The 25,134-nt window shown below is 48.5% G+C and overlaps 5 protein-coding genes across 8 annotated transcripts; 1 reads left to right on the plus strand and 4 right to left on the minus strand.

Moving 5' to 3' along the window:
* Nucleotides 1-5,567: 5,567 nt before the first annotated feature.
* On the minus strand, nucleotides 5,568-6,912 carry LOC112893784 (profilin-A). Its single transcript, XM_025961278.1, has 3 exons — nucleotides 6,473-6,912; nucleotides 6,196-6,333; nucleotides 5,568-6,103 (listed from the first exon to the last, which is right to left on the minus strand). Exons 1-3 carry the CDS (start codon nucleotides 6,593-6,595, stop codon nucleotides 5,969-5,971), a joined length of 396 nt encoding a protein of 131 aa, XP_025817063.1. The 5' UTR covers nucleotides 6,596-6,912; the 3' UTR covers nucleotides 5,568-5,968.
* Nucleotides 6,913-7,576: 664 nt separating this feature from the next.
* On the minus strand, nucleotides 7,577-10,785 carry LOC112894026 (glucan endo-1,3-beta-glucosidase 13). Of its 3 annotated transcripts, none has more exons than XM_025961591.1 (4): nucleotides 10,466-10,785; nucleotides 8,819-10,093; nucleotides 8,028-8,058; nucleotides 7,577-7,937 (listed from the first exon to the last, which is right to left on the minus strand). In XM_025961591.1, the coding sequence occupies exons 1-4, from the start codon at nucleotides 10,518-10,520 to the stop codon at nucleotides 7,811-7,813; spliced, it is 1,488 nt and encodes a 495-aa protein (XP_025817376.1). In that variant the 5' UTR covers nucleotides 10,521-10,785; the 3' UTR covers nucleotides 7,577-7,810. The 3 variants fall into 3 exon arrangements, with proteins under 3 accessions (XP_025817376.1, XP_025817375.1, XP_025817377.1); XM_025961590.1 differs by having other exon boundaries at nucleotides 7,577-7,940; XM_025961592.1 differs by lacking the exon at nucleotides 7,577-7,937 and having other exon boundaries at nucleotides 8,024-8,058.
* Nucleotides 10,786-13,107: 2,322 nt separating this feature from the next.
* On the minus strand, nucleotides 13,108-16,443 carry LOC112892386. Its single transcript, XM_025959567.1, has 5 exons — nucleotides 16,154-16,443; nucleotides 15,952-15,997; nucleotides 15,678-15,848; nucleotides 15,416-15,535; nucleotides 13,108-15,318 (listed from the first exon to the last, which is right to left on the minus strand). The coding sequence occupies exon 5, from the start codon at nucleotides 14,173-14,175 to the stop codon at nucleotides 13,108-13,110; it is 1,068 nt and encodes a 355-aa protein (XP_025815352.1). The 5' UTR covers nucleotides 14,176-15,318; nucleotides 15,416-15,535; nucleotides 15,678-15,848; nucleotides 15,952-15,997; nucleotides 16,154-16,443.
* A 156-nt stretch (nucleotides 16,444-16,599) lies between these two features.
* Nucleotides 16,600-17,546, plus strand: LOC112891962. The gene is made up of 2 exons (XM_025958979.1): nucleotides 16,600-16,985; nucleotides 17,076-17,546. The coding sequence occupies exons 1-2, from the start codon at nucleotides 16,735-16,737 to the stop codon at nucleotides 17,368-17,370; spliced, it is 546 nt and encodes a 181-aa protein (XP_025814764.1). The 5' UTR covers nucleotides 16,600-16,734; the 3' UTR covers nucleotides 17,371-17,546.
* A 211-nt stretch (nucleotides 17,547-17,757) lies between these two features.
* On the minus strand, nucleotides 17,758-25,085 carry LOC112891960 (endoribonuclease YBEY, chloroplastic-like). Of its 2 annotated transcripts, XM_025958975.1 has the most exons (12): nucleotides 24,305-25,085; nucleotides 23,109-23,360; nucleotides 22,919-23,014; nucleotides 22,253-22,421; nucleotides 22,047-22,130; nucleotides 21,858-21,958; nucleotides 21,117-21,209; nucleotides 20,412-20,483; nucleotides 19,726-19,845; nucleotides 19,587-19,637; nucleotides 18,993-19,181; nucleotides 17,758-18,188 (listed from the first exon to the last, which is right to left on the minus strand). In XM_025958975.1, the coding sequence occupies exons 1-12, from the start codon at nucleotides 24,698-24,700 to the stop codon at nucleotides 18,021-18,023; spliced, it is 1,791 nt and encodes a 596-aa protein (XP_025814760.1). In that variant the 5' UTR covers nucleotides 24,701-25,085; the 3' UTR covers nucleotides 17,758-18,020. The 2 variants fall into 2 exon arrangements, with proteins under 2 accessions (XP_025814760.1, XP_025814762.1); XM_025958977.1 differs by lacking the exon at nucleotides 23,109-23,360 and having other exon boundaries at nucleotides 24,305-25,083.
* Between the last annotated feature and the right edge of the window lie 49 nt (nucleotides 25,086-25,134).

The following is a 25,134-nucleotide window of genomic DNA, read 5'->3' on the forward strand; positions in this document are numbered from 1 at the left end:
AGCAATTAGCTACCTCGTGTGTGCAAGACTGGCGTGAGCTAGTGTGACATTTGCGTCTCCATTACTCGCGGAATTGGTGGTCGTTCTCAACAACGAGGGCCAAGTGCCAACTATCTGGACATGTACGAGTGTTCTTTCTAGATTCGGTTGGCGGGATAATCACATTCCTGGATGCCTAAGATAGCTGGGGGGATACCTGAAATGATCGAGCAGTGTATCTGACGTACTCTATCCGTCCCATGAAAACTGCAATTATACGTTTGAAAAAAATCCCACAAAGAAAGCAATTCTAGAGATTGGATCTCAACTATCTGCTTAATTTAATTAAGTGGTCAGATTTGATTTGCATGCTAAAACTAACCGCATGTGGCAAACAAATGAGGGTATGAAGTCTTTTTACGCCATCACTGATCTATCTAGAAAAACACTAAAATTGTACTTTTCATAGGATGGAGAGAGTAGGTGTTTAAGCTTAAGAAATATAGAGCCCGCCAGTTGGTTGCATATATACATACTCCGAAACTAGTACCGAGGGTCCATTCATCAATCTACTCGATTTATACTCTCAGTTGTTCCTCCTGCCAGAAGACGGTCCGGCCAGAACTCCAGATCATGCAACGAGTACCAGACATTTAACTGCGTGCGCAGCAAGTATGATCAAATACCAGCAAGCACGCACTTATTAATCCATGCCTAGCTAGTACGTACAGTACGCGTACCTACCGGTCCTACAGTACAGCCAAACGGATGTAGCGGCCGGCTGGGCTGGACCGGCTCGGCGTACATGCATTGTACAATTCGTTCTAGTGGAGCCGGCCATGCGCTACTGAATTATTGAAACTGTATAGTCGAGCACATGCAGCCATGCAGGGAGCGTTGCAGTTCATTGATCTCTCGCTCATGCATCTTCTGACCAGCCGCACCAGCAGCAGCTCGCTCTGGGCCCCCGTACGTACGTGCACGACGCATGTCCAGTCGTCCATCCAGAGCTCGCTCGATCCATCGGCCGGCGACCATGTTGTTATTAGACACGTTCACATGCTGCGCGCCCACCACCACCTAGCAGCTCTCACTGCACGTCGTCCCAAGCTCCACCCTGCAGCGAGCGAACGCCGGCGCGACGGTCTCCACGGCGAGGTTCAGCGCTCCGATCGACACGAGCCCGCGCCCCGGCGGGCTCCGGCTCCACACGCATGGCCCCGGCCCAGCCGCGCGGACCAGGACCCTTTTTCTCTCTCGTGTGGACGCATGCATGCATATGCATGTGACGCAACGTCTCACCTAGCGGCCGACCGATCGATCGGTATTTACGCGAGCCGGCCGGGGGACCCCGTACGTGGACGTGGGCTCAAAGCTCAACCAGTGTGCCGCTGCGGCTTTCGCATTCGATCTGCAAGAGGTTCAGCACCTCATCCGCATCCCGTTACAGCTTCCATTATTTATTCCGTCTACCGCCGGTGGCTGGCCGGGTTGCTGATGAGGCACGAGACTGTAGCTTCGCTTCATGATGAGTTCGTTACTACGCATGGGCTGTGTAGTGAACTAGTGATCATGAGGGCATCGCTTGCACCGGTCGATCTGATCGAAGTTGCTGATAAGGATCGCGTCGTTGCTTCTTTTTTTAGGCCGGCCCCAATAGCAGCATTACGTGCTCTCTCGATCTCTGCAGGAATATATGCAACACATGCATGGCGTGGATCATAGTACCTGCTTTCCCGTTGTCATGCGTTACCCGCTGATGGATGCCACTCCAATTGCAAACTGATTTTTCTTGACCTACGAGATGCCAGCCATCTTGCGCCTTCCTTTCTTTCTTTTCTCTAGCTAGCTACTACCTACCTAGCTAAAAGGGTACGTGCTCTTCAGGCAACTTATTACGTCTCGCCACGGAAGGCGCTGCGGGGTGAGGTGACAGCACGAGATGGAGCTCACATGGCAGTATCTCCCCGGAGAACCTAATCTGATCTCTGTCCTTGTCCGGTCTTAAAGCGGGCCTCCTTGGATGCGGACATGGCCTATCTGGCAGGTCCCCGACCGATGTGACCCTACTACAGTAGGAGGAACACCACCAAACACTAGTATAAACAAATCCATCAGACTAGCTACATATAATCAGGAGACAGTGCAGGGTTAGCCATTTGTCAAACCGATTTAGTAGGAAAAAAAACACTTGCCAACAATAATACGCACCGCATGGCGTGACTGCATCACCAGCTAGTCTATCAAGGTCGGATCAACAGCGGGGAACCATGGTGGCAGACAGCGACTCGGGGCCAGTTTACGGTAGCTGTAAATGTAAAAAAAAATTTATAAAGGAATCTTGCTAATTTGATGTACTAAATGAAGTCTATTTATAAATTTTTTTGCACAGATGGGTTGTAAATCGCGAGACGAATCTAATGATGCTAATTAATCCATAATTAAATAATAATTAACGGATGGTTACTGTAGCGTCACCGTTGCAAAATATGGATAGAATTCTAGAGGCAAGCGGAGCCGGGAACCCAGAACCCGATGCTGCGTGCAGCCGTGCAGAGCGGAGCTGGGGGAGCAGCAGGCAAACCGCAAGTTGCAACGGTTTTACCGGCCGGCCAACCGACACGCACGCGACCGGGCTGAATCACCGCGCGGGCGCTCCGACGTCGCGGCGTCGCGAGTTTCACGGTGCGGCCGCGTGCGTGCACCGAACCGGACGCACGTCCCATTGGCTGGTAGCTGGTGGCCGGTACGGGTACTATTCTACTCCTAGTATCCAATGGCCGCGGGGGCACGGCGCTCGTGCGCGAGGGATCGCCGATCGCGTGGCAGGGAGCCAGGCGCCGAGATCCGCAGCGGGGATACGCCTGTCTCGTCAGCTCGCCGCTCATGCGTCCGCCCCGCGACCTCCTCGGCAGGAGGGCCCCCGCGCGTGGGGTGCTCGACTGCCGAGTAGGACGGGGATGGATCGCCTCGGCATGTGGGGGCGTGGCGTTCGGCGCCGCGCGCGCGCGCGCGAGCCCGGGCGCGGCGCAGGTACACGCGCTGGGGCTGGGCATGTGCCCCGGCCGGTTGGCCGCCGCCTGTTTGACCCGCTGGATGGGACGACGGGTGCCGCTGCCGGGCGGCATCTTGGACCGGCCGGCGATGGCCGCGGCGTGCGCGGCGGTTGGGGGTATCAGGTGGATGGACCGGCAGGTGGTAGTGGTACCATCGTACCGAAGTGGCTATTGGCTTCCGTTGCCGCCGGTGGTTCGCGGTCGATCCGATGATTTCAGGATGCTGGATGCGGATCGCGTTGCCCGTTGTCGCTGGACGGCGGGGCGGACGGCTACGCTCTCCCATATCATGTGCACGAGAAAACGTAAGGGGCGGATGGATCGGTACTGTCGAGATGATCGTGCATGCATGGAGCCGTCAAGTGGTCTACCCTGGCGAGGCTGCAGGATGCTGATTTGCTGAGAATGGGTGCTTGATTATGTGGATCCGATGGCCTCACTCTGAGACGCTGTTTGGATGCCGCGGATCGGAGTAAAGTCCAGCCACGTCAGAGGTTTGGACATTAATTAAAAATATTAAATATATACTGATTACAAGACTAATTGTATAAATGGATATTAATTCGCGAGATGAATTTATTAAGAGTAATTAATCCATCATTAGCATATATTTACTGTAGCGCAATATGGTCAAATCATAGACTAAATAGATTTAATGGATTGGTCTCGCAAATTAGCCTACATTTACATAATTAGTTTTATAATTAATCTATATTTAGTATAATTAGTGTTCAAACATCCAATGTGACAGGCACTAAAGTTTAATCAAGCTGATTCAAACAGCCCCTAAACTTATGAAATTGCTCTTGATGCGGCGAACAGTACCGATGCCTGTATTTTTCACTGTATCTTCGCCGCCTATTCGAGAAACCGGTTGAGACGGTTACTCTGTGACACTGCATGCATGGTGCAGTTAGATTATACATATATTACCACAAACCAAGAGTAGTTAGTGGGGCGGGCTAAGATTCCTCCAACTACCAGTTTGTGCCTTGGTTGAATAGCTGAAGCTTACTTCGCTCTAAAGTTCGATGCTCTACCACCTCTGAGAATCAAGTGCAAAGTCCTAGAATTCAACTAGATCGACTTCGTTTCCAAATACTACTTCCTCCATTTCAAAATATAGACTGTTTTAGTTTTTTAGATCACAATATTTGTTATGCATCTTAGATATAACAAAGATTGTTTCAAAACTTGCTGGATCTTATCATACAGCATAACAGCCACCGAGGCCTCCTTAACTGCCACTCTAACTACCACGCATGATCCGGTAATGATACGTTGCTTCACCAAAATGGAGCAACCACTGGCAGCCGATGATCAAACTTGGATTCGCTTGCCTTGCACACTTGCTCTCGCCTGCTGCGGCCTTCAGAGCAAACATGTGAACCCGGCTGCCATTTGTACTAAACAACCGGCTGCCATTTGTACCAGAGGAATCAGCAATAACTGTAAAAATGTGCCATCCTCCAACTTGCATGTCACGCGCAGTGTAAACAAAGAACAAGTTGGGCTACTGGAATGAGAATCGCATCGAGGACCTTCTGTTCTGGTGGTGCAGAGTATCACATTTCGGAGATATCCTGTCGCAGAAACCGAGGTAGCGCAGAATAGGAAAAGGTTTTAATATATACGCAACAGTGTATTTATTTGAGTAATGGAGTTAACTGCATAAATACATATTCTGCGACCAAAGTTCCTTTTTTTCCCTTCTTTTTTTCGTAAAAATACAGGGACCAGGTTGGATTGCATGATACAGAAAAAGAAAAAGAGAAGAAAGCATGGAGAGTTTATTGTGAAAATAAAAGAAAGCAAAAGACTAGGCTCGCATTGTCAGCCCACGGTGGAATCATGTGATAAGTCGGCCCAGGTTTTCACCAATTTGGGCTGATGGGCTGGTGCGGTGTGTAAGGGAAAAGTTTGGTTTACACTCTCGAACTATCGTAAAAGTTCGATTTTCAACCTTCAACTGTAAAATCGGATAACATAGGCCATTCAACAATCAAAACCGTATAAATTTGATCCTTTGGGTAGTTTCAAAGGTGGTTTTTTATTCGGATCCACTTTTTTTATGTTCATAGTATTTAGTTGCTTGTAGTTATGCCTATTATTTTTATATAAATAAATTTTAAATAGAGCAATAATAGATAGGTTATATTTTTAGAAAAAAATTTAATAATAGTTTCATATTTTTCTAATTTAAAATGGATTAGTTTTGATTTTTTAATCTGACTAGAAATTTTTAAACTTTTTTAGAAAATACAAACCACCTTTAAAACCATCCAAACGGCCAAATTTGCACGGTTTCGATAGTTGGATGGCCTATGTTACCCGGTTTTATAGTTGAAGTTTGAAAATCGGACTTTTACGATAGTTCAAGGGTCCATGCTCAGTTTGCAGTTCAAAAAGGAATGTTCAGCCCAGAATTTTGGATATATCGGCCTTTATGATCCACGATCACAACAAAGTGGCTGGAGCGATGATGCACAAGAAGAAAGGGGAAGTTTCTGTTCAAACGATTCCTTCCAAAAAAAACGCATAACCAGGTGTCTTCTTTTCTATATCTTTCATGTGCTTTGGAAATCTGGAAGAGATTGCACGAAATACATACACATTCTCGCATTACAAAGAATAGGTACCAGTTCAATCACATATATATATCGTTGTTCACAAATCAGACGACAACCGAATTCGGGAGGAAAATCACAAAATTATTTGCCAAAACGACACCAACAAATCAAAGAAAGAAAAAGAGCCTCTGGTGATCGGCGACAAGGGCGGGGGGAAGAAATGCCGGAGGTAACGGATCGAGCCACGCACAACCCCAGGCGTGCGTCGACAGAGACTACTACGTGCTGGCGGTCGTATTGTTGCTTGGGCTTCGTCTTCTTCGACCGCGGACGGGCGGCGGGTCGAAGCGAAGGCGCCCGTTTTTACAGGCCTTGCTCTACGAGGTAGTCGCCGAGCCTCTCGACCACCATGTTGCACTGCCCGGGGGTCATGGGCTCCTCGTAGATGCCGATCACGAGGGCCTGCCCGGTCTTCTTCACGGTAATGCCTCCAGATCCCTGCAGAGAAGATTAGGATCAGGAGGGAGGGAGATGGATCGACCGGGCGGGCGGGGCGATGCGATCGAGAGGGCGGGCGGATCGGCGCGTACCTTCTTCCCGCGGATGACGGCGCCGGGCTCGCCTTGGATGACCATGTACTTGGTGGGGCCGAGGAAGAGGCCTGTCGGGGCCAGGAACCCGGGCTCGTCGAAGTCCTTCATGATGTTGGACATCTCCTCAGGCTTGAACTGGGTGGGGGCGCGCGGCGCGGATCACACACAGAATCGGAAACCGCGGGTTAGCCGTGCGTGATCGATCGATCTGATCGGGCCGTCGACCGACGCAAAAGCAAATTGAGAAGGAACAGGTAGAGAGAGAGGCACTCACCGACGGGAAGGCGGCGCTCTGAGCCCAGACGGTGCCGTCGTGGCCGATGATGGCGGCGCAGGTGAGGTGGTGGCCCTCGGTCTCGCACATGAGGTGCTCGTCGACGTACGTCTGCCACGACATCCTGCCGCTCCGCTTCCGCTGGTGGTGCTGCTGCGGCCCGGGAGATCGATCTCTCTGGTGGTAGCGCTCACGTACGCGGGTGTGCCGGGGAGGGATGGCCGCGGTATAAATAGAGGCGCGGGGCGCGCGGCGAGGCGGAGGACTGGATCGCCACTACTCGCGTCGCGTCCGACCCCAACCGCAACCACCCGTTCCATCTTTAGCTCGCCCTTCAACCTCGCGAATCCCCCTCCCCTCCTTTGGTGCGCGGCGCGCCACCGGTCGCGCCGCCCCCACCGCCAGCGCCGAGGAGGGGTGGACGTGCGTGCGGGGTAGGCTGGACGCCGGGCCCCGCAACCCGTGTACTGCCCCAGTGGCTGGCGGGCCATCCGAATCTTACTTTCCAGCCATCTGCCTGCACGGTGCAGACGACCCACCCTGGCCGAAAGCACTCGCCAAGCTGACGGGGCTGGGCTGGGCTGGGCTGGGCTTCCTAAGCCTGTCCACCTAGTTTAGACCTTGTCGCTCCTTTTTTTTTTGCCCATTTTCCTGGCTACTTGATTGTGAAGAGCTGAGAAAATTCTACTACATCCAACATTCAGCAAAGTCAAGAATTTAATGTTTACATCAGATGGGGGTGCATCGGCATCTACTGCTTCAGGCTTACCTCCTGATTTCACATGAATCATCGACAGCGGAGAAGCATCTAAACAGCTGAAAAGGAGGCATCAGAACTCAGAACACGCATCGAGCATAATAATGAACTCCGGGACCTCTATCTCTGACAGCTGAACCCGGAGCTCCCTTCTACAATCCTTTTGATGATCCAGCTCCTCAACAGGGATCTGGCAAAGTACTTCTCACCTTATCGTTCTCATCCAATAATGCAGTCCCCATATGCGTGCATATTCCACGCTTGCAGAACCATAATCTCACACAGCACGCCAGCGCCTATTTCAGAAAACATCATGCAATCTAGTGCAGCAATGTTACTATCCGACGATGAAAAGTGAGAGGCACCAGAAGCGGATTTTTCAAGTTATTAACGCCAGCTGATATATATATTGTCTGCGCAACGATGTACATCTTAACTGACCAGGGAATACCTACTGCATAATACGCCTCTCTACTACTAGTCTACTACTCATGGGCAAAACAGAACGTTGCTGATTACCAGCATCAGGATTCACCTTCCATCTTACACCTGAAGAGGATTGCTGGAGTGTTCTCCATACATCACAGCATACCTGCAGCCATAGCAACGGACAGCACGAAGAGCAAGGGGGTGAAGCATTTGGCTGATGGGTGTGGACTGGAGCCGCTCCGAGCTGGAAGAGATGTTGAATTCGTGGTGCTCATCTTACTGCTTCAGGATAGAAGAAAAGTAATGTTAGTAGAGTCTCACTGGAATTGTTTCTTAAACTAGAAAGAAGAAATGAAAGTTTTTTCTTACCCAGCAGCCAAATAGACACAGGTGTCGTAACCTGCAAACAAGCGATACTTGAAGCATGAGAAGCTTATTAAACTGGTAAGCATGGAACATACAATGGGCCTTGCATGCCATTACTGTACAATGAGGAAAATCAAAGAAGCAAAAGAGTAAAAACAACTTATTGAAAGAACTCACAATGATCTCTAGAATTAGTCAGCTCCTGAGGAGCAACTTGCCGATCTATAACCTACACTGATATTCTTATTGCAACAAGGTATCTTCATTTTTTTCTATATTTAATATGCATGACCGGGGCATAAGTTGAACAATCCAAGGCTCAAGTCATCGACAAAAAGTTAAGATAGTTAGAAAATTATTGCATTATCAGCAACTCCAAGTCTTTTCAAAGCTTGAAGAGTTAACTGTGGGAATGCCATCAAATTTAATAACATACTTGCTACACAAGAAGGAATGCATGGGAACTGACAGTGCCTGCCTATATCCCGAACAACAATGATATAAAATAGAAAGCCACAAGTTGAGGATGCAAACTCACAATTGGGTGCATGTAAGCTATTGTTTTCTCCTAGGCGTATCAATAGTCTAAATGCAAATGGGAATCATCAACGTGAAATTAGCTGCTAGAAAATAGTACAGGCGTGATGCCATCTGAGCAGCTAATCAGTCACTGCAACATCATTTAAAGAACTATACATGATTGTACTGCCGCAGTTAGAATACATGGATATTATCAAATGAAACCATGCATAGCATCAGGATCATCATAACTGTAACAAGGAAGGGATGCTTACTTGGATCTTTCGTTGTCCGTATTCCGGCACCACCAAAGTCACAGGCCACAACGTTGGCCCCATTTTGCTGGTAATAGCTATTGAATGCATATGAAGCATGGGAAGCCAAAGTGTCTGGCTGATAGCAGGGTTGGCTCGGTTGAATAGCAGAGCAATCTACGTTGCCTGGACCACATGCCCAGTTTAGGGCATTCTGCAGATCTGTTTCTGATGCATTAGCTGAAGCAATACACCAGGTTCCATTTGCACTTGTAATGTTTGCTCCAGTCATAACATCCACATTGCCTCGGCCAGTCCAATCAAGGCTGTAGATCGAGCTCTTGTCTGGAAAAAACAATCCCCAGTTCCTCTCCGACTCAATGCCAGGTTTTCGGTTCTCATTGAACAATGAAAATATGTAGACATCAATTTCTTCCCCTGGTTTCGCCGGTGTACCGCTGTCATTAACAACATGGCGTATCAAATTGGTATTGTAAGTCTGAGCATTGTCTGGAGTGGCTCCAGTCTCCTTGGCTGCCCCTTTGTTTGGCCACCCTGACTCAGTGACCATAATCTTCAGAGTCTTGAAGTTCAGAGCCATGAGCGCAAAGAAGATGGAATCAACCTGAGCATCGAACATGTTACTGTAAACCAGTCCGGTGTTTGGGTCGATCACATCCTGAGACTGCGGCGAGAACAGCGCATAGTTGAGGGACACATTGCTGGGCGAGTTCTGGTACGCATAGTAGGGGTATAGGTCCACCATGAACGGCGCCTGGTTCTCCACAAGGAACTCCAGCATAGGCTTCAAGAAGTAGGCATAGCTGCTATTGAACGCCCCAGCAGACGGCGGGAACGACCGGGACAGTATCCCGAGCGAGTGCGTGCTGGAGATGGTGATCTTCTTGTGCAGGCCGGCCTTCTTGAGTGCAGTGTGCACATTTCGCATGGCCGGCACGACGAGTGCCGAGACGTTGACGGGGCTCTCGGTGACCTCGGCGCCGACGGTGATGTAGGTGATCATGGTGGCCGGGTAGTAGGGGAGGATGCTGTTCTTGAGCCAGGTGTCGACGTTGGACTGGTACTGCGCGAAGGCGAGGAGGTCGGAGTTGGGGACGCCGACCATGAGCTCGACGCCGGTGTTGGCGAAGGCCTTGATGACGTCGATGTTGGTGTCGTAGATGCGCACGTACTTGATGGACTGCTGCTGGATGAGCTGCGCCACCTTGTCCGGCGCCGGAAGGTCGTCGGCGTTGCGGCCGTAGCAGACGCCAATCTTGCCGCCGCGGCAGTGCCCTGCGATTTCGTACGCGCCGTTTAGATTACAGTATTACACCAATGCAAACAGAGCACAATGCAGTGATTTGGCTTTGAAAGTTCCTTTTCCCCCTTTTCCCAATACAGTGATCAATCTTTGGTTCTTGATTTTCGATGGACAGAATAAAACACAATACAAGGAAACATACAAATGGCGCGATACACATTCCCCCCAAACAAATGCTTAAGAACATGACGCACACCATCCAGACCAAAGAACAAGAAGAATCGAATCGTATCCCTTCCCTAACAAGCAAGGCATCTTGCGGCCCACACATTGCGGACAGTACTCACAAGCGAGCAACTGAAGAACCCGCAACATTCAAGAACGACAAGGTAGCAGCGACTCACCGACGAGCAGCAAGAAGATGAGCGCAGGGAGCGCCAGCACAATCCGCCCCGCCATTGCCGACCGCGCGCCGAGCTCCAGCACCGCCGCCACTTCCGGCCCTCGGTGCCCGCGCTCCCGGTAGCAATGCGTCGATGACCGTAGGGCTGCAGCCTTGCCGTCCGTTGGGGGGAGAGAGAGAGAGAGAGAGAGAGAGAGAGCACACGAGGAGTGGAGGGGTGAGGACAAAGACGATACAGGCACGGCTGGCGGGGGCAGCAGCGGAGCCACGCTGCTTGGAAGCAGAGCCAGCCAGAGCACAGGCCACAGGGGATGGAGTGAAGTGCGTGACGGCTGGTGCAGGCGCGGACGCGAGGCGGGGGGCTATGAAATGGAGTTGAGGGCGTTTGAACAAGGGCGGCTCGAGTCCGGAACAGGACACGCAGAAATGGAATGCCGACGAGGCGACGAGTAGAAAACGGTAGCGAGAATGTCTGCTGGTAGGGACCGACCAGGACCACTCGAACAGAAGCGGACCCGCATGTCAGTTGGGCAGGATGCTACTCCGAGACATGTAAAAAATGACTTTATGCGAGGCGACTCTCAACGACATGCAGAGCAGTCAGATGACTTTAAGAACGAATGCAAAGCAAAGATATTTGCGGACTGCGAGTGGAAAAACGAAGTTGTTCGTGGTACTCAGTAGGGGAAAAAAATAGACGGAGCACCCATATTTTAATTTTTCTCCTTTCCTCCATGGACAAGAAAAGGAAACTAGTATACTGGGGCTTCGAACCACAGAGAAAAACGAAGAAATGCGTTGAAGGATGCTTTGCGTAAGCAAAGAGCTTAATAGCTTTAGGATCAGTGGTGCGGTCGCCGCCGCTTCGTACTCACCTGGCTTCTTGCTCGACACGATGGATTTCGCATGCTTTGGCGTAAGCCGAGCGTGGGCACAGGGGGCTACGGTCTTGTTGCTCACCTGTTCTCGACGTGAGAAAAGCAGCATGGAGGAGCTCCGTATTTTTTTTGAAAACTAAAGGAGCTCCGTATCGTACTCGGCCCACGAAGCAGCCTGTCTCCTCCACCACGGAGCGGGGCCCGAGACACAGGGGTCGCATTCGTGCTGATGACCCACGTTGACCGGCGGGTCCACACGTCAGCGAGAAATTTTGTCGTCCGGGGAACTGCGCCCGTTGGAACACGCCGGACCGGTTACCGAGGCAGGGTGACAGCAACGACAGGTCGCGTCGGGAAGCCCATCCGCACATCAGAACGCTGCGGGGTCCCACGACGGTAAAGCTGGCGCCGCGCTCTCTTTCCTGGCTTGTTGCGCCTGTGGCGTTTTCCCTCGCTTTTCTTGCTCACGTTTTCGGGAATGCAAGAGGTGGTACTCCGTGCCAGCGAATAGAAGTGCTCGCGGATGTCTTTTCTTTTCTGGTACTCCTACTCACATAGTCACATTGGAGTCGCGTTTCAATTTCTCAAAAAAAAAAATCATAATAACATTGGAGTGAGGCACCATTATCTTTCGTAGAATTATTTGATGCAGGTTATATTTCACTTTTTTTGCGAGGAAACGTTTCCACGTACCGTAGTTTGCATCAAAAGCTCTGTGCCACTACTTGGTACACAGTAGCAGACACCATGAAGGTCTGACATGCAACGTCACCTCGTCTGGAAGACTGAAAGAAAGAGAGCAGCACGTCCGCGGATCGGGAGAAAAGAGAAGTACACTAGCAGAGCATGGGCTGCAGCCCAGCACTGTTTGAAAGCGGAAGCTGGCTGGCGAAAATATACTGGGCCTAGCATGCACGCGCGAGCTCCCTTCCCACCGGATAAACCGGCCCATGTCGGTACGCCTCCTCTCTTGTCCTGCTTCTCTCTCTGCTGCTGGATTACGCCCACGGACCCATCTGAAGTTGCTACTGAAGAAAAAGATTCCCAGTTCGGCAGCCTGGTTCGGCTCTTGTTCTGTCCATCACACGCCTCCCCCGATCTCGTTAGGCAGGTAGCCACATCTCTCACCGCACGCGACATCTCTCCGTCATCAGATCAGTTCATAGCCCGTCAGGCATTGATCCGGCTGCCAAATATGCCGAACTACTCCGTGCGACCTAACCATGGCCTGAATAGTCAAATTCCAAATTCCCGATCCAATTCTGGAGTCGCTCCACCCACTTCATCCGCGCCATGCTCGTTGGCTGCGGCACAGCGGCCGGTCATACGCTTCCTTTCCTGACCTCTTCCCGGCCGTCAGTTGTAACCGCAGCCACCACTTGCAGCCTTGCGAGAAACGTCGAGGGCTTCTGGGTAACGGCGTGACAGCGGCACCCGGGTAACGGAAGCTTCCGGACGTTTTGCAAGGCAACTACTCCGTGGCTAGGAGGAGCGAGCTGTATCTCTGGTCTCGTGGGTTTTGACTCCAGTTTCGTGACGATCTTGCACGCGTACGTCGCCTGGATCCTTCGTTTCACTGATTGGGAGAGAGGAGCTCCTCAAGTCCGCGACGCCTCTTCGTGTCGCGTAGATTCAGACATGCCCTTAACCCGGGGGTTCACGAACAGCAGCAAGCTCGGACTCTTGACTCTGTCCAGCCGGCAGGAAGCTAAGCACGACCTGGCAATTTGGCATCCGACCATCGACGGTTTTCAAAAATGTTAGCCTACCACGTACTCGTAGTATGCGTCATCGTATTACTTGGTGTGCCACGTACCCGGCGAGGCTCGGGGGTCGGGCTGCGATCGAGCAGGTTCTTCTCCAGGGAGACGGCTGATTCACTCGTCCACAGGACACGCACGGCGCATGGGCGCTCGCTAGTGTGTACCAGAGAGGCACACGTAGTAGCACGCATATTCATACGCAGAGAGGCGGATATACCTCGGCATCCATCCATCTGTCGGCCGGGCCTACGCGCCTTTTCTCGCCATCTTTCCTGTCCCCTTTCGTTTCGTTCGTTCCAAAGTGCCGGCCCGCTACCGTCGAGGCGGCTCCCACGACAAACACTACTAGCGCTGGCTGAAAGCGAGAGCTCGAGCGAGATTTTACAGGTCGTCCAATCCGGAGCTGCAGCTGCAGCTGCTGATGGCCGAACAAGTACAAGGTGCTGCTCCGTACACCGGGCCTGGGTCGGATCTCTGCAATCTCCCAACCTGATAGTAAACTCGCCCCAGCAGACAGCTCTGGATTTTTCTTCTCCCCCCAGGCCGCCGGCCCTCTGGCTCACGACACGACGATCCAGCTTCTTCATCGGGCAGCCAGATGAGAGAGAGAGACCGATCCGGCGCGCCAAGGGACGCCGCCGCCCGCGCGCGTGAAGCGGCAGGTCTCCCGGCCCAAGGCCGCCCGCCCGGCACGGCATCCATCCAAACCGGCAGGCAGGGCAGGGCGGGCGCGGCGAGCAGGCAGGCGGTGGGGGAGCGCCGGGGTGGGGGAAAGAAAATCGTCCGGACCGAGCGACGCGACGGCGACGCGGGCGCGTATCCGCGGACGAGATCGCGGGGTTCACATGCGCCCCCGCCGGCCACGTTCCCGCGGCGCCTGGCGCGGAGCGAGCAGAGCCGGAGACAGAGGCAGCAGGCAGTCCACGCGTGGTCCACCCGACCCGAGAACACTGGCAGCGCACATGATTTTTCTGGGGCGCCGCGCGGCCGGGCGGCCGGCGAGGCGATCGCACCGTATCGTGGCCGGTCGCTGTCGCCGGATCCCCGCGCGATGCGGCCGGGGATCGCATCCCATTCCCATCATCCGTTTCCGGGGGGCACCCGCACCCTTATCTGCTCGCGCATCGGCGGGATGCCTTTTGGGTGATGGCCTCCGTCAGGCGGGCCTCCGGACGAGCATTCTTCCTGTTGGATGGTGACGGATGGATGGATAGAAACGGGGTGGAGGTAGCGTTCCACGTTCCACGCACGAGCTGCGCTCGGTCAGAACACGGCCGGTTCAGCAGGTCGTCGACGCGTTTCGGCGTGTGAACGAACGCACCGGACACGAACCCACCTGCCTGGCTTGGGTCGCCGTCCGGGCGCACAACGGAGGGAGCCAGCCGGAAGAGTCGTACCGGTCGTCGAGCTCGGCACCAAGCGTGTTTGAACGGTTCGAGCAAAGAGAATGAGAGAAAAAAAGGGACCAACAACTAGTCTAAAGTTCCAGCAGATGGTCATCAACCAATTTTGCTCCGGAGTGAGGCGGGTGGACCACGCATGCCGGGAACAACTCCGGAAGATTTTCGAGCTTGTCCACCACGGACAGTCCACAGGGCTTGAACGAGTCCAGGGCTGGATAAGGATTAGCGCGGCACGATCCGAAGCACAGATTCTTAGCAGCCACCCCCATTGACCCCCGCAGAAAAAGCACCGGCATTATTCTGGACGAGAAAACAACCAACAAAACTTAGTGTTCGAGCACCTGGAATTCTTTAGGCGAAAAGCACATAATTAGTGTTCGGATTAGGCTGCGCGCAATTGGTTTTCTGGCTCGAGCGCCTTAAAATAAATAAGGGGGTGGATCGAAAGCAACGGAACGGTGAGACGGAAAAGGGGACGGCAGGACACGAGCATATGGATGTCCGCGTCGACGGGACTTGAAGCCACGTTGGGAAACACATGCGGACACGAGGGTCTGTCGCCGGCGGCAGGCCGGTTCTGTTGGCCCGCCCGACCTGCGGCCGTGTCCCCGGAAACGCTGCTCGTGCCATGTGTCCCCTGACATCTTGTTCACACTCGCTGAATCTTTGTGGTGTCCGCGTTGTTGTTGGCTGTTTTGTGTTCGTTCACTGAACCAGCCCGTGGCTCGTAGCTGGATCGCGCGACGGGTGTCCAGCTTCCCGCAGCTCATCAGGCTAGGGCGACTTCCTCGCGGTGCCCCTCCGACACCCCTAATCAGCAAGTTCAGGTCTTAAATAACGCTAGCACAGTACAGGCGGTTAAGGCTAAAAACAAGGGCACCTTTTCTATCAGTAAAAACAATAGTACCTTGATACTAGTACTGTAGGAACACAATGGTGCCAGATGCCACACCATCACCACCACGTGCCCTTTCTAGGAGAATCGGCGACGTCACCAGCACTGGTGATTTTTGTAGGTGACCTGCGACTTTTACATTTTGAGCAAGGCATGATCAATCGCTGTTTACTTTTAAACACTTTCTCCCTTGCAGGGGAAGCCAAGGAAGGAACAACCTATGTAGTGCTGAGACAGATGTGATGCGGAGAAACCATACACGTGTTTTACTCACCTGCTGCTGCGATCGGCTCCATGGATCCTGCTTTTGCTCTGAAGACGACATGGCGAGCGGGAACCAGATGGTCCGATCGGATCCCCACACTTGCAAGATTGCGCCCTAGCTAGCTTACGTAAATTTGCATCCGACTCTCCCGTTGTTCGACTTCAAGACGCACTTGGTGTTCTGTTCCAAGTGAGGAGACAGGTAGAGTGTTACCTGGCGCTAATTGGGGATTAATGTGGCTGTGCGATCAAGATTCAAGAGAGAGCAGCATGATTGTCATTACCACAGTACCAAATTCCAAATGTGAAATGCGCCCTTCTTCAGGCAGCCTGTGGTAAGAACATCGCAATGTGGATTTCCCCAAACGACACGATATCCAAGATGGTTTCGTGAAAAATCTGCAATCTATCTGCTCCGACCACCCCCACCGACTTTACCCTGCGCACAAGAAAAAAAGAAAGAAAAGATCGATGATGATACCCCACCAACAAAGGCGCGCCGCGTGTCCCTGGGCTCCCGCACAAACAAGAGCGCCACGATGAGGCATCACGCCCAGCCTGCCAAGGAGATATGCGAACAAATCCTGGTCACATTCAGCAAACTGAGAAGATAAGATCAGATCAGGGGGGGACAACAGCTGCAGAATCTGGGCAGAGGCATGTGGAAGTGGCCAACCAACTTTCACGCCCTCTTTCTAAATTCCCCACATTTTTTTACTCTGGGAAAACCGAAAACCATGAGGGGTCCATGCCGGTGTCCTCGAGGAACCTAACAATTAGCCGTGTAGAGGCAGCAGGATGGTGATGTCACTGATGCAAATGGCTAGTCAAAGCGCACTACGCCGTGTTTGAATTTTGGAAGAAGGCTCCTAGCATTATCCTCTTCTTCCAGCTAGAGCTGGGTTTGCGTGTGTGTCTATATATATACCCCTCCCCTGCGGCCCTGGCAAAGGTCGTGAAAAGAGAGGAAGCAAGAGGAGCTGAGGAAGAATATAGGGATCCATCCATCCATCCGCTCACCACACGCACCTTGTTCTCGCAGTTTCTTGGGCTCCAGAAAATCAAGCATGGGCGGGTTCAGCGGCGCTACAGGTCTCCCGGTGTACCGTGAAGAAGACGATGAGGAGTTGTTCGAGACATCGTCCTCCATCTCCGGCGACTCGGACGACGAGGACCAGTTCTCAGATGGCGAGGGCGCCGGAGCTCTGGAGCACCAGTTCATGCAGCAGGCGGCTTCCCCGGCGCAGCAGCCGGTCCGGAGATTGAACTCCGATAGCCTCTACGATCTGTCATCTATGATGGCACAACTCCCTGTCAAGTAAGTTCCTCGATTTTTTTGTTCTTTTTTCTGCTTAAGTAAATCTACGCACAAGGGGAACAAATTCTCACCTCGTCTTGTCCTCTGCAGGAAAGGGCTATCCAAATACTATGACGGCAAGTCTCAATCGTTCGCGTGTATGTCTGAGGTGAGATGCCTGGAAGATCTACGGAAGAAAGAGACCCCCTACAAGAAGATCAAGCCATCCAGGAGCTATGTAGCATTAGATGAAGAGCAGGAGTGTTACATGCCTGGTCCTAACAGCAGGGGAATAGCCAAGAAGCCCTCCGGAAGTTCTTGCGCAAATCTGGCGGCTCGGAACAACAGCAAAAACATGTACAGACCTCCCCCAATTCCTGTCAACAAAAGTGGATACCATCAGTAGGCGCTAGGACATCAGTGAAATGTTTCTGTCCAGGGTTTCGGCTCTGTTCTCTTTCCTCCATTCTTTCTTTCTTCTTTCTTGAGGGATTTTGTTGACAGGCGTATTGGCCTGTCTCAGATGTAAGAGGTTTTCCTTCTCTGCAGTCAATAGAGTATCTCCTTTCATCCTGGTCATGAGACATCGATTCTTGTAAATAACATGATACTGTACTGAACATTCCTTTTAAAAGAAAGGGCTGTAGATATTTGGCTGCATGTCTGAATTCTTAATTATATCACACCAGATCTAAGTAACTTAGTCATTTGGGGTCCAAGTTAAGAGGCACAAAGTAGCGTTAAACGAGAATGATTAATTGCCAATTTGAGACAAATAGCAATTCTGGTTATATATTCCAATCAATAGTGGGCAGAGCTGAGTTCCTCTTTCTTTTTTGAATTTTGGAAAGAGAAGGCAAGGCTGGATTTCAATGCCTGCCAACAAAAAATGTCTTGCAGCTAACAATTCAAAAATTCTAACCCCAGAGTGGGATCACATTCCAGAATAGTGTGTAATTGGAACTACTTGTCTTGTTCTGTGTTGAATCTAGGAAAAATAGGGAATCAGAAGAGCTGAAATTAATCCAGTTCCAGCCCAAGTGACTTCATGGCTGGTTAGAAGGCATATTCATAAATAGCCTGTGCAACTCCGTCATCATCATTAGTGGCACCAATCACATTTGCCACTGCTTTAGTCTTCTCAGATCCATTTGCAAGAGCAACACCCAAGGAAGCTAGTTGCAGCATTTCAATGTCATTTTCTCCATCTCCAATCGCCATTACCTTGCAGAACAGAAATTATATTAGAACAGTGCAAGTGGGTCAATACATAATGGAATTACATCGCAGTTGGTCCTTTTTGTAAAAAAATCAGTAGGTTAAAAATAGTATTAGTGCTTGCGTAAGAAGCTTTCATCCATGCCAAATTTAGTTTTATACTATGTTGTTTTATTCTGAATAAAACTACTTTAAAACATTAGAACCAAAGAAGATTTACTTTATATGACACAAAGAAGCTCAATCACAAAATGGGCTTGAGAACAAATTGCAGTGATTAGTGATGTGTTTCATTTGAAGAACTCATCATAAACCTAAAATATTTTGGTCCGTCATGAAACCATGCCATGATTTTGGTAGGATAACACCATTATTCTTTTCATGCTAACATGTGATTATGAGGAATGAGGTGGTGATGGACTGGAACCAACCCACTAAATTCCTGCATCCTCGGACCATGGGTAAGACGCTCGTCAGCTGCTTCACTGGTATCCATGTTTAACAGTTTTTCATGAGCAAACGCTTAAATGACCAGAACTTGAATGCAAAATCACATAGCTACAAACATTGATATAAAACAACAATTAATCTGAGTTGCAAAAATTTTTGTAGCACTATATTTCTTGTTCTGCGATCATTTCTTGCACCAGTTCAGAGGTAAACTGATGTAATTGTCCTAGAAGAATGCCGCGGTAAAACTTATCCTATTGAAGTTTTTTACAGCTACGTCAACCTTAACCTGAGCTAAGGCTAGAAACTTTTGGCTAGTGTCGTCAAAATATATTTAGTAGGGAACTAGATTGCTTATACCTGATCTGGACTAATGGAAAGGTGGTTCATCAGAATCTGCACACCATTGCCCTTCGAAGTTGCAGGTGGTACAAGTTCAAGCATGTCAGGTTGTGCCTGAACGACATGTGCCCTTCCCTCTATCGCCTTTGCCCAGTACGGTCTCAATGCAGACGAAATTCCCTCAGGAGTTTCAAGGAACAATACTTTCTGAATATGAAAAATATGACATTGTTAAGCTGCAACTTATCTTAACATCACAGATTGTAAAAATCCTGGCATGTGAAGTGTAATGTGCCCTCAATGATGTTCTAAAAACTAGTAGCTATCTGTATATAAAAGATGGAAAAATTCAATCAAAACCAGCATGTTTCTTATAACATATGAATTGGTCTTCGATGCAAAAGTCATGAAATTATTTTTGGACCCTAACCTTCCTCCATGCAACTCAAAAAACCTTGTTCCGTTCATATTAATCAGATAAAGAACCTTACAAGCCAGCCACTTGAGCATGGATAGTTCTGAAGCGTATTGTTCAAGAGAAGGAACACTAAATGGATTGTGCAATAATCTATTCAGGAAAACCATTTGATACTCGAGAAACAACAAACTTACCTGTATATCAGCTGTTCCTAAAAGATGGTCGATTGATGGCACTATTTTAGCCTGCAAACAAATCTCCAACTACATTAAAAAACCACAAGAATACAACAACCAGAGAGTGATTAAAAGAGGACTGAAAACCCCATCATACCTTCGGTTCATGGTATATGTAATGGAGGGAATCAACCAATGGGTGTTGAAACATAGAATAACAATGATCCTGGCTAAATGCTACTAATGGTATCTTGTGCTCCAAAGAATATAAGAGTGCCTGCACCATGCAAATGTTATCACTAATTTCACAGTTATAGAAAAATAGTTATAAGTTGTTTAACACAAGGAAAAAGTAGGGATATGCCACCAATCAGTAAGGAGCACAGCATACAGGAGCACCAAGAAAAATTGAACTAGTGATGGAGGGTAAGATTAGTTTACTCGGATAAACAGTACTTCATCTTCTTTCGCTTGAGCATTCAGGTATAAGAGTTACTAAGTTATATAAGCTGTTATGTTAGCTAGAATCTTCTTGGATTCGTATAGCACATGACACTAATACCAGTATGCAAGCAAAAGCATGAAAATGAATCACCAGTTTTGGTTGCTGTGATGCACAAATGCAATCTAGCTAGTTGGAGAAATATTTGCTAATTCCAATAAGAATTTGTTGTTGTCGCTCTGAAAAAGATATCCGCAACTAATTATTTTAACTAAAAGTAAAAAAAAAGTTAGTTACCAAAAGGCACAAAATTTTCAAGTTTCAACAGAACCGAAATCATTCTACATCTATACTAAGACTTATGTCCGCATATTTTATCTCGAACAGGAACAGTCCCTTACCTCTCTACATACTTCTTGATCCAAATTTCTTTTATAAATCTGTCTCCCTTCCGAACCATAAACCAACAGCCCCTACAATTTGAAGTATGCACTTGATGAGAGTGGGGATAATGCTCACAAGGATAGTCAATGATGCGCAATTTACCTTATGAGGATACAAGTACATTCTTGACAAAAAGAGTAATAAACTACATCAAACCACAGGATGAAGAACTAGAGTTGAAGCAGAAATTATCATGGAATATAAACAGATGTCTAACATTTGTATATCCAATTGTCATCAGTGTATCATCTCAACCTTTTAATTAGGCCCATGTGGGGTGGGATGGGGGTGAATTGGTTCAAAATAACAGTCTTTACTTTTGAGAATATATAGACAATAAAAACCTTCAGTCCTTCACATATGATTGGGGGTCCTTTCTCAACCTTTTCTTTACCCTACATTTTCTCACTTCCGTCACTCTTATCTGTTACATAATTGGTGGATGCTGTAAACAAGTATACACAATAATCACTCTCCAATAAGATCTTACTGCCTTGCATATTTGGTCAGGGTCCAATAAGGACATGTTTTAGGCAATGCATAATTTTCAGTCAACAGAACATATTGACAGGATCAGGATGTTTAGAGGTGCAGCACTTTCATCACACAAGATAGCTAATATCGAAAAGATTGCATTTTCCACTATTGTACTTTATAACAACCTGAAGGAATACGCCAGGCGACGATTCTGAGACAATGCCTGTTCGTCCAGATAAGTCTGCCATACTAAGAGCATCAATTACAGCAGGGCGTGCCTATTTCCAAAATGAATGGAGGCAGAATAATCATCAGCATCATCAAAAAGATTCAATTGCTAAAAAAAAAAAGTAACCAGGGAAAAACAACTGTTCATTCAAGCTTCATACAAATCTAGTCCAAATATTAAGGATATGTCCAGAATGCCTTGTTTTTGTCCCATCAAGAATTTAGCTGAGTATTTAAGTTCGTTTAACTTTAGAAGAGTTTGGTTTTGCCAAAAGAAAAATTGTGAGTATCAATGAAATCACTGATGAAAGAAAAAATAACAGTGTTATTTTCTTCCCCTACCCTACGGAAAGACTAGCTAGTGGATTAGTGGACAACCTCTCAGCACATAAATTCTGCAGCAAACCCTGCACTTAGAAAAGTCTGTTATCCAGTGTGGCGGTTCCCTAGACCCTAACTCTAATCAAACTTCACTGATTATTTCCCTGGATCCACACTAGGTAACTTCTATCGAATCTTTTCATGATTGCACAACTGAGCTTAATTACTCTAATCCTCACGATGATCAATTTTGGCACCTTGATACCCTAGGATATACCAAGTTAATCTAATGGTTTCAGTTAAAACAATTAAATAATCATATAACACCAAAGATCTTTAAATAAAATAGTTCACCAAGAACAAAGAACATATAATACCTTTCCTGTAGCAATAACTATGTTTACTCCTCTTGACCTAGCTTCCCTTAGAGCTTCTGCGTTCCTTGCTGTAATTTGACTTTTACTGTTGAGCAGTGTACCTTGTAAACAAAGAAAAAAACACTAGCAAAATGAAAACTGTAACACATTTAGAACTGTAAAGATGTGAAAGGTGCAAAAGGTATATACCATCCATATCACAAAAAATATATTTGAACTTTGGTCTGTAAAATCTTAGGGTGACAGCTCTCTTTCGACTATTTGTCACTTGCCCTGTAAACATTCTTAGACAGTAAGAGCTAGATTAGATCATGGGCACATTAATCATTTCTCTACCATAGCAACTTAAAGATAGTGGCAAGGAGAACAGCTACAGAAATTTCAAAAGAACATACCATCAGATGAAACTGTTTGAAGCTTGCTCGGATCCTGAGCACCCTTAGTTAGACCTTTTCCTCTCCACCTTAGACTTTTTAAAATGAGTTGCTCCTCCTTCTCCAATTCCATGACAGCCTCATCGCTTGTCTCATGATGAAAACCGAGAAGATGTAATATGCCACGAACCTAACACAGAAAAGAGTCAATAAACAGTCCGTTTGTATAGAATATCATCTGAAGCAGTGGTTGCAAGAGACGGTCCAGTTATGCAGTTTGGGAGACAAGATTTGTTCTCATTTGGATAAATACAGCAATATGATACTGCAACCTCTGATTCCAAGTACAAGTTCATTAGAACTTGTGCACAAAATTATGGTGGGTGGCATGCTAACTCCATTGATTATGGTCTATTAAAGTAGGAATAAAAAGTGAACTAAAAAAGGTGCATTGCAGTCATTGATCATCTTATATTTGGAGAACTGGAATGAAGGTTACAAGGATTTATTTTGGAATCACTGGGAGTAATTTACAAGCAAAAGGGCTTGGGAAGCCTATAAGGAAAACTTAATATATTGCGTTAAAAAAAGTAATATGTAAACTATAATCAATACTTAAAAACACTGCAAGAAATGCAAATCGTTAAACAAGTTCAGGAAAGGGGAAAAAATTGGGAAGACTCATACCACTAGCACCCGCACTTCATCAAGAAGTGTAACACCTTTCTCCTCAGCTTGCCTTGCAGCAGTCTCAACAGATATAACTATGTCACCTAACATTAGCTGCATAAAAGAATATAGAAAGAGGGAGAAGAGAATTAGATGGCATGGTCAAGTTAAGAGCATAACAGCATTTAAACAAGGTATGTTTACATACAATGGGAACATCAAGATCTGGAATGTACTGTGACATCGAGAGCATATCAGCAGTGCAGTCCTCGCCTCTCCATTCTTTGCTAAGATTCTGAATGAAGTCATCATTGCATAGCAATACAGAAACCTCAACCTTATCATACTTCCCAACATCAGTTATTGAAGTATCTCGTGTGCTGTAGTTTGAATCCACAAGTCCATCAAGCGCAATTTTCATCACCATCGGAACATTTAACTTTAGGATTTCTACAATATTCTGCACGAGCACATGTTAACAGATTTTTGACTAACATATCTGAACAATTTGTCACCCTGAGGGAAATGAACCACTGAGAAAAGCCATATCACACTAGAACACAACAATTAAATGTAAACAGAGATAGTTAAATTTAAGAAACAAACAGGTGCCCAACTGTCCATTACCGAAACCAAAGCCAGAACAAAACATCAATTACAGCTATACTCAGCTATGACCAACATTTTCCCAGGCTATTGATTAAGGACCAAAGAGATATTACTAGGACATGCTGAGAAGAGACACAAACTTCCTTATAATGCAAGGAATTTTTAAGGATGTGCATTACCAGAAGAGCATGTTAATAAACACTGCGACAACATTACAAAATTACCCAAACTATACATTGCCATGAGGATCTGAACAACTCAAAGCCAAATAACACCAGAACTCCACAGTATATAAGCATAAGCATATGAATTAACTTAGGCAACCAACACACATCAATTACAAAAATCAAAGTGATAATTACAAGTCAACTAGAGGACATACATAGTTGTAACCTGCATTTTCCTAGAACTACTTGCGTCTTCGTGAAAGAGATCTCTAGTAAGACTGGTGACGATCTACGTGAAACACGAACTTCCTTGACGCAGACATGTTCTTCAGTATGCGCCAGTCCAAATATTTTTATTCAGAATATGGAAACACAACAAATTCAAAATGGCCAAACATGGTTTTTAATCAGTCAATTACCACAAATGAACAGCTGCATTCATCAAAACAACAAGGCAGCAATCTTGCAGACAAGTTTTCTGCAATATCTGGGTAAACATGGTGCATCTAATGGTGCCCCAAATATAACAATAATTTCATTGGTGTTAATTTACAACAAGTCAACAATGACACTTCCAAACCAGCAGTAATATGGAATACAGAGAAGGCTCATAAAGCGCGATGCTTACCAGAACTTCTGCGTCGTCGGGCATGTCCTCCTCGACGCCGATGCGAGCGATGAGCTCGATCTCGCTCTCCTTCGGCGGGGGAGGGGGAGGCGGCGGCGGCGGCGCGGAATCCTGAGGCTGCGGCCGTTTCGCCGCCGCCTGCCCGCGCCGTATCTTGCGCAACCCGCGGATTCCAGCGAGAAACCCCGCGAACGGCGGCGTCGCCGCTAGCGAGGGCTCGTGGGTGGCCGTGAGCCCGCGCCAGGAGAGCAGCGATGCCGCGGGTGCCGCGGGGGTTAGGGGCGGGGCGGCGGCCGCGGAACGGAGCAGCGCCGCGCCGGGGAGGGGCGCCGGGGGCGGGATCCGCAGGGGCGAGCGCGAGGCGAGCGGGAGCGCGCGCGACACGATGCGCGCCATGGCCGTTCTCGCGCTCGTGCCCGCAGTCGTGTGGCGGCGCGGGAGCGAGGGAGGGGGAGGAATGGGTTAGGGGGGAGGGGTTTTGCTGGGTTTCGTTTGATTTTTGATTCGTGGGGTACCTGTTTCCTACCCTTTCCACCCTCCCACATTGCTGTGTGTTGCTTGCTCGTGCACTTCAGACTTTCGGTGCACAAGCAAGTTCTAACACCTTTCCATTGCTTCATACACGCTCGCTCATCTATTCCGGCTCCGGTCTGTCTGGATATGGCTGTTTGGCGTGCTCGATTGGTTGATTCGTCGTTTGGATATCCCACGGAATATATCCCAGTGAGTGAACAAAACGCAAGCATGGAATGTGCAGAGAAACAGCGATCGCAGTACACCACACATTGCAGTCCAGGCATAACTTGGCAAAGTCGGACGCAAATTCACAA

The sequence above is a fragment of the Panicum hallii genome, chromosome 5 (assembly GCF_002211085.1).
Source record: "Panicum hallii strain FIL2 chromosome 5, PHallii_v3.1, whole genome shotgun sequence".
NCBI lineage: Eukaryota > Viridiplantae > Streptophyta > Magnoliopsida > Poales > Poaceae > Panicum > Panicum hallii.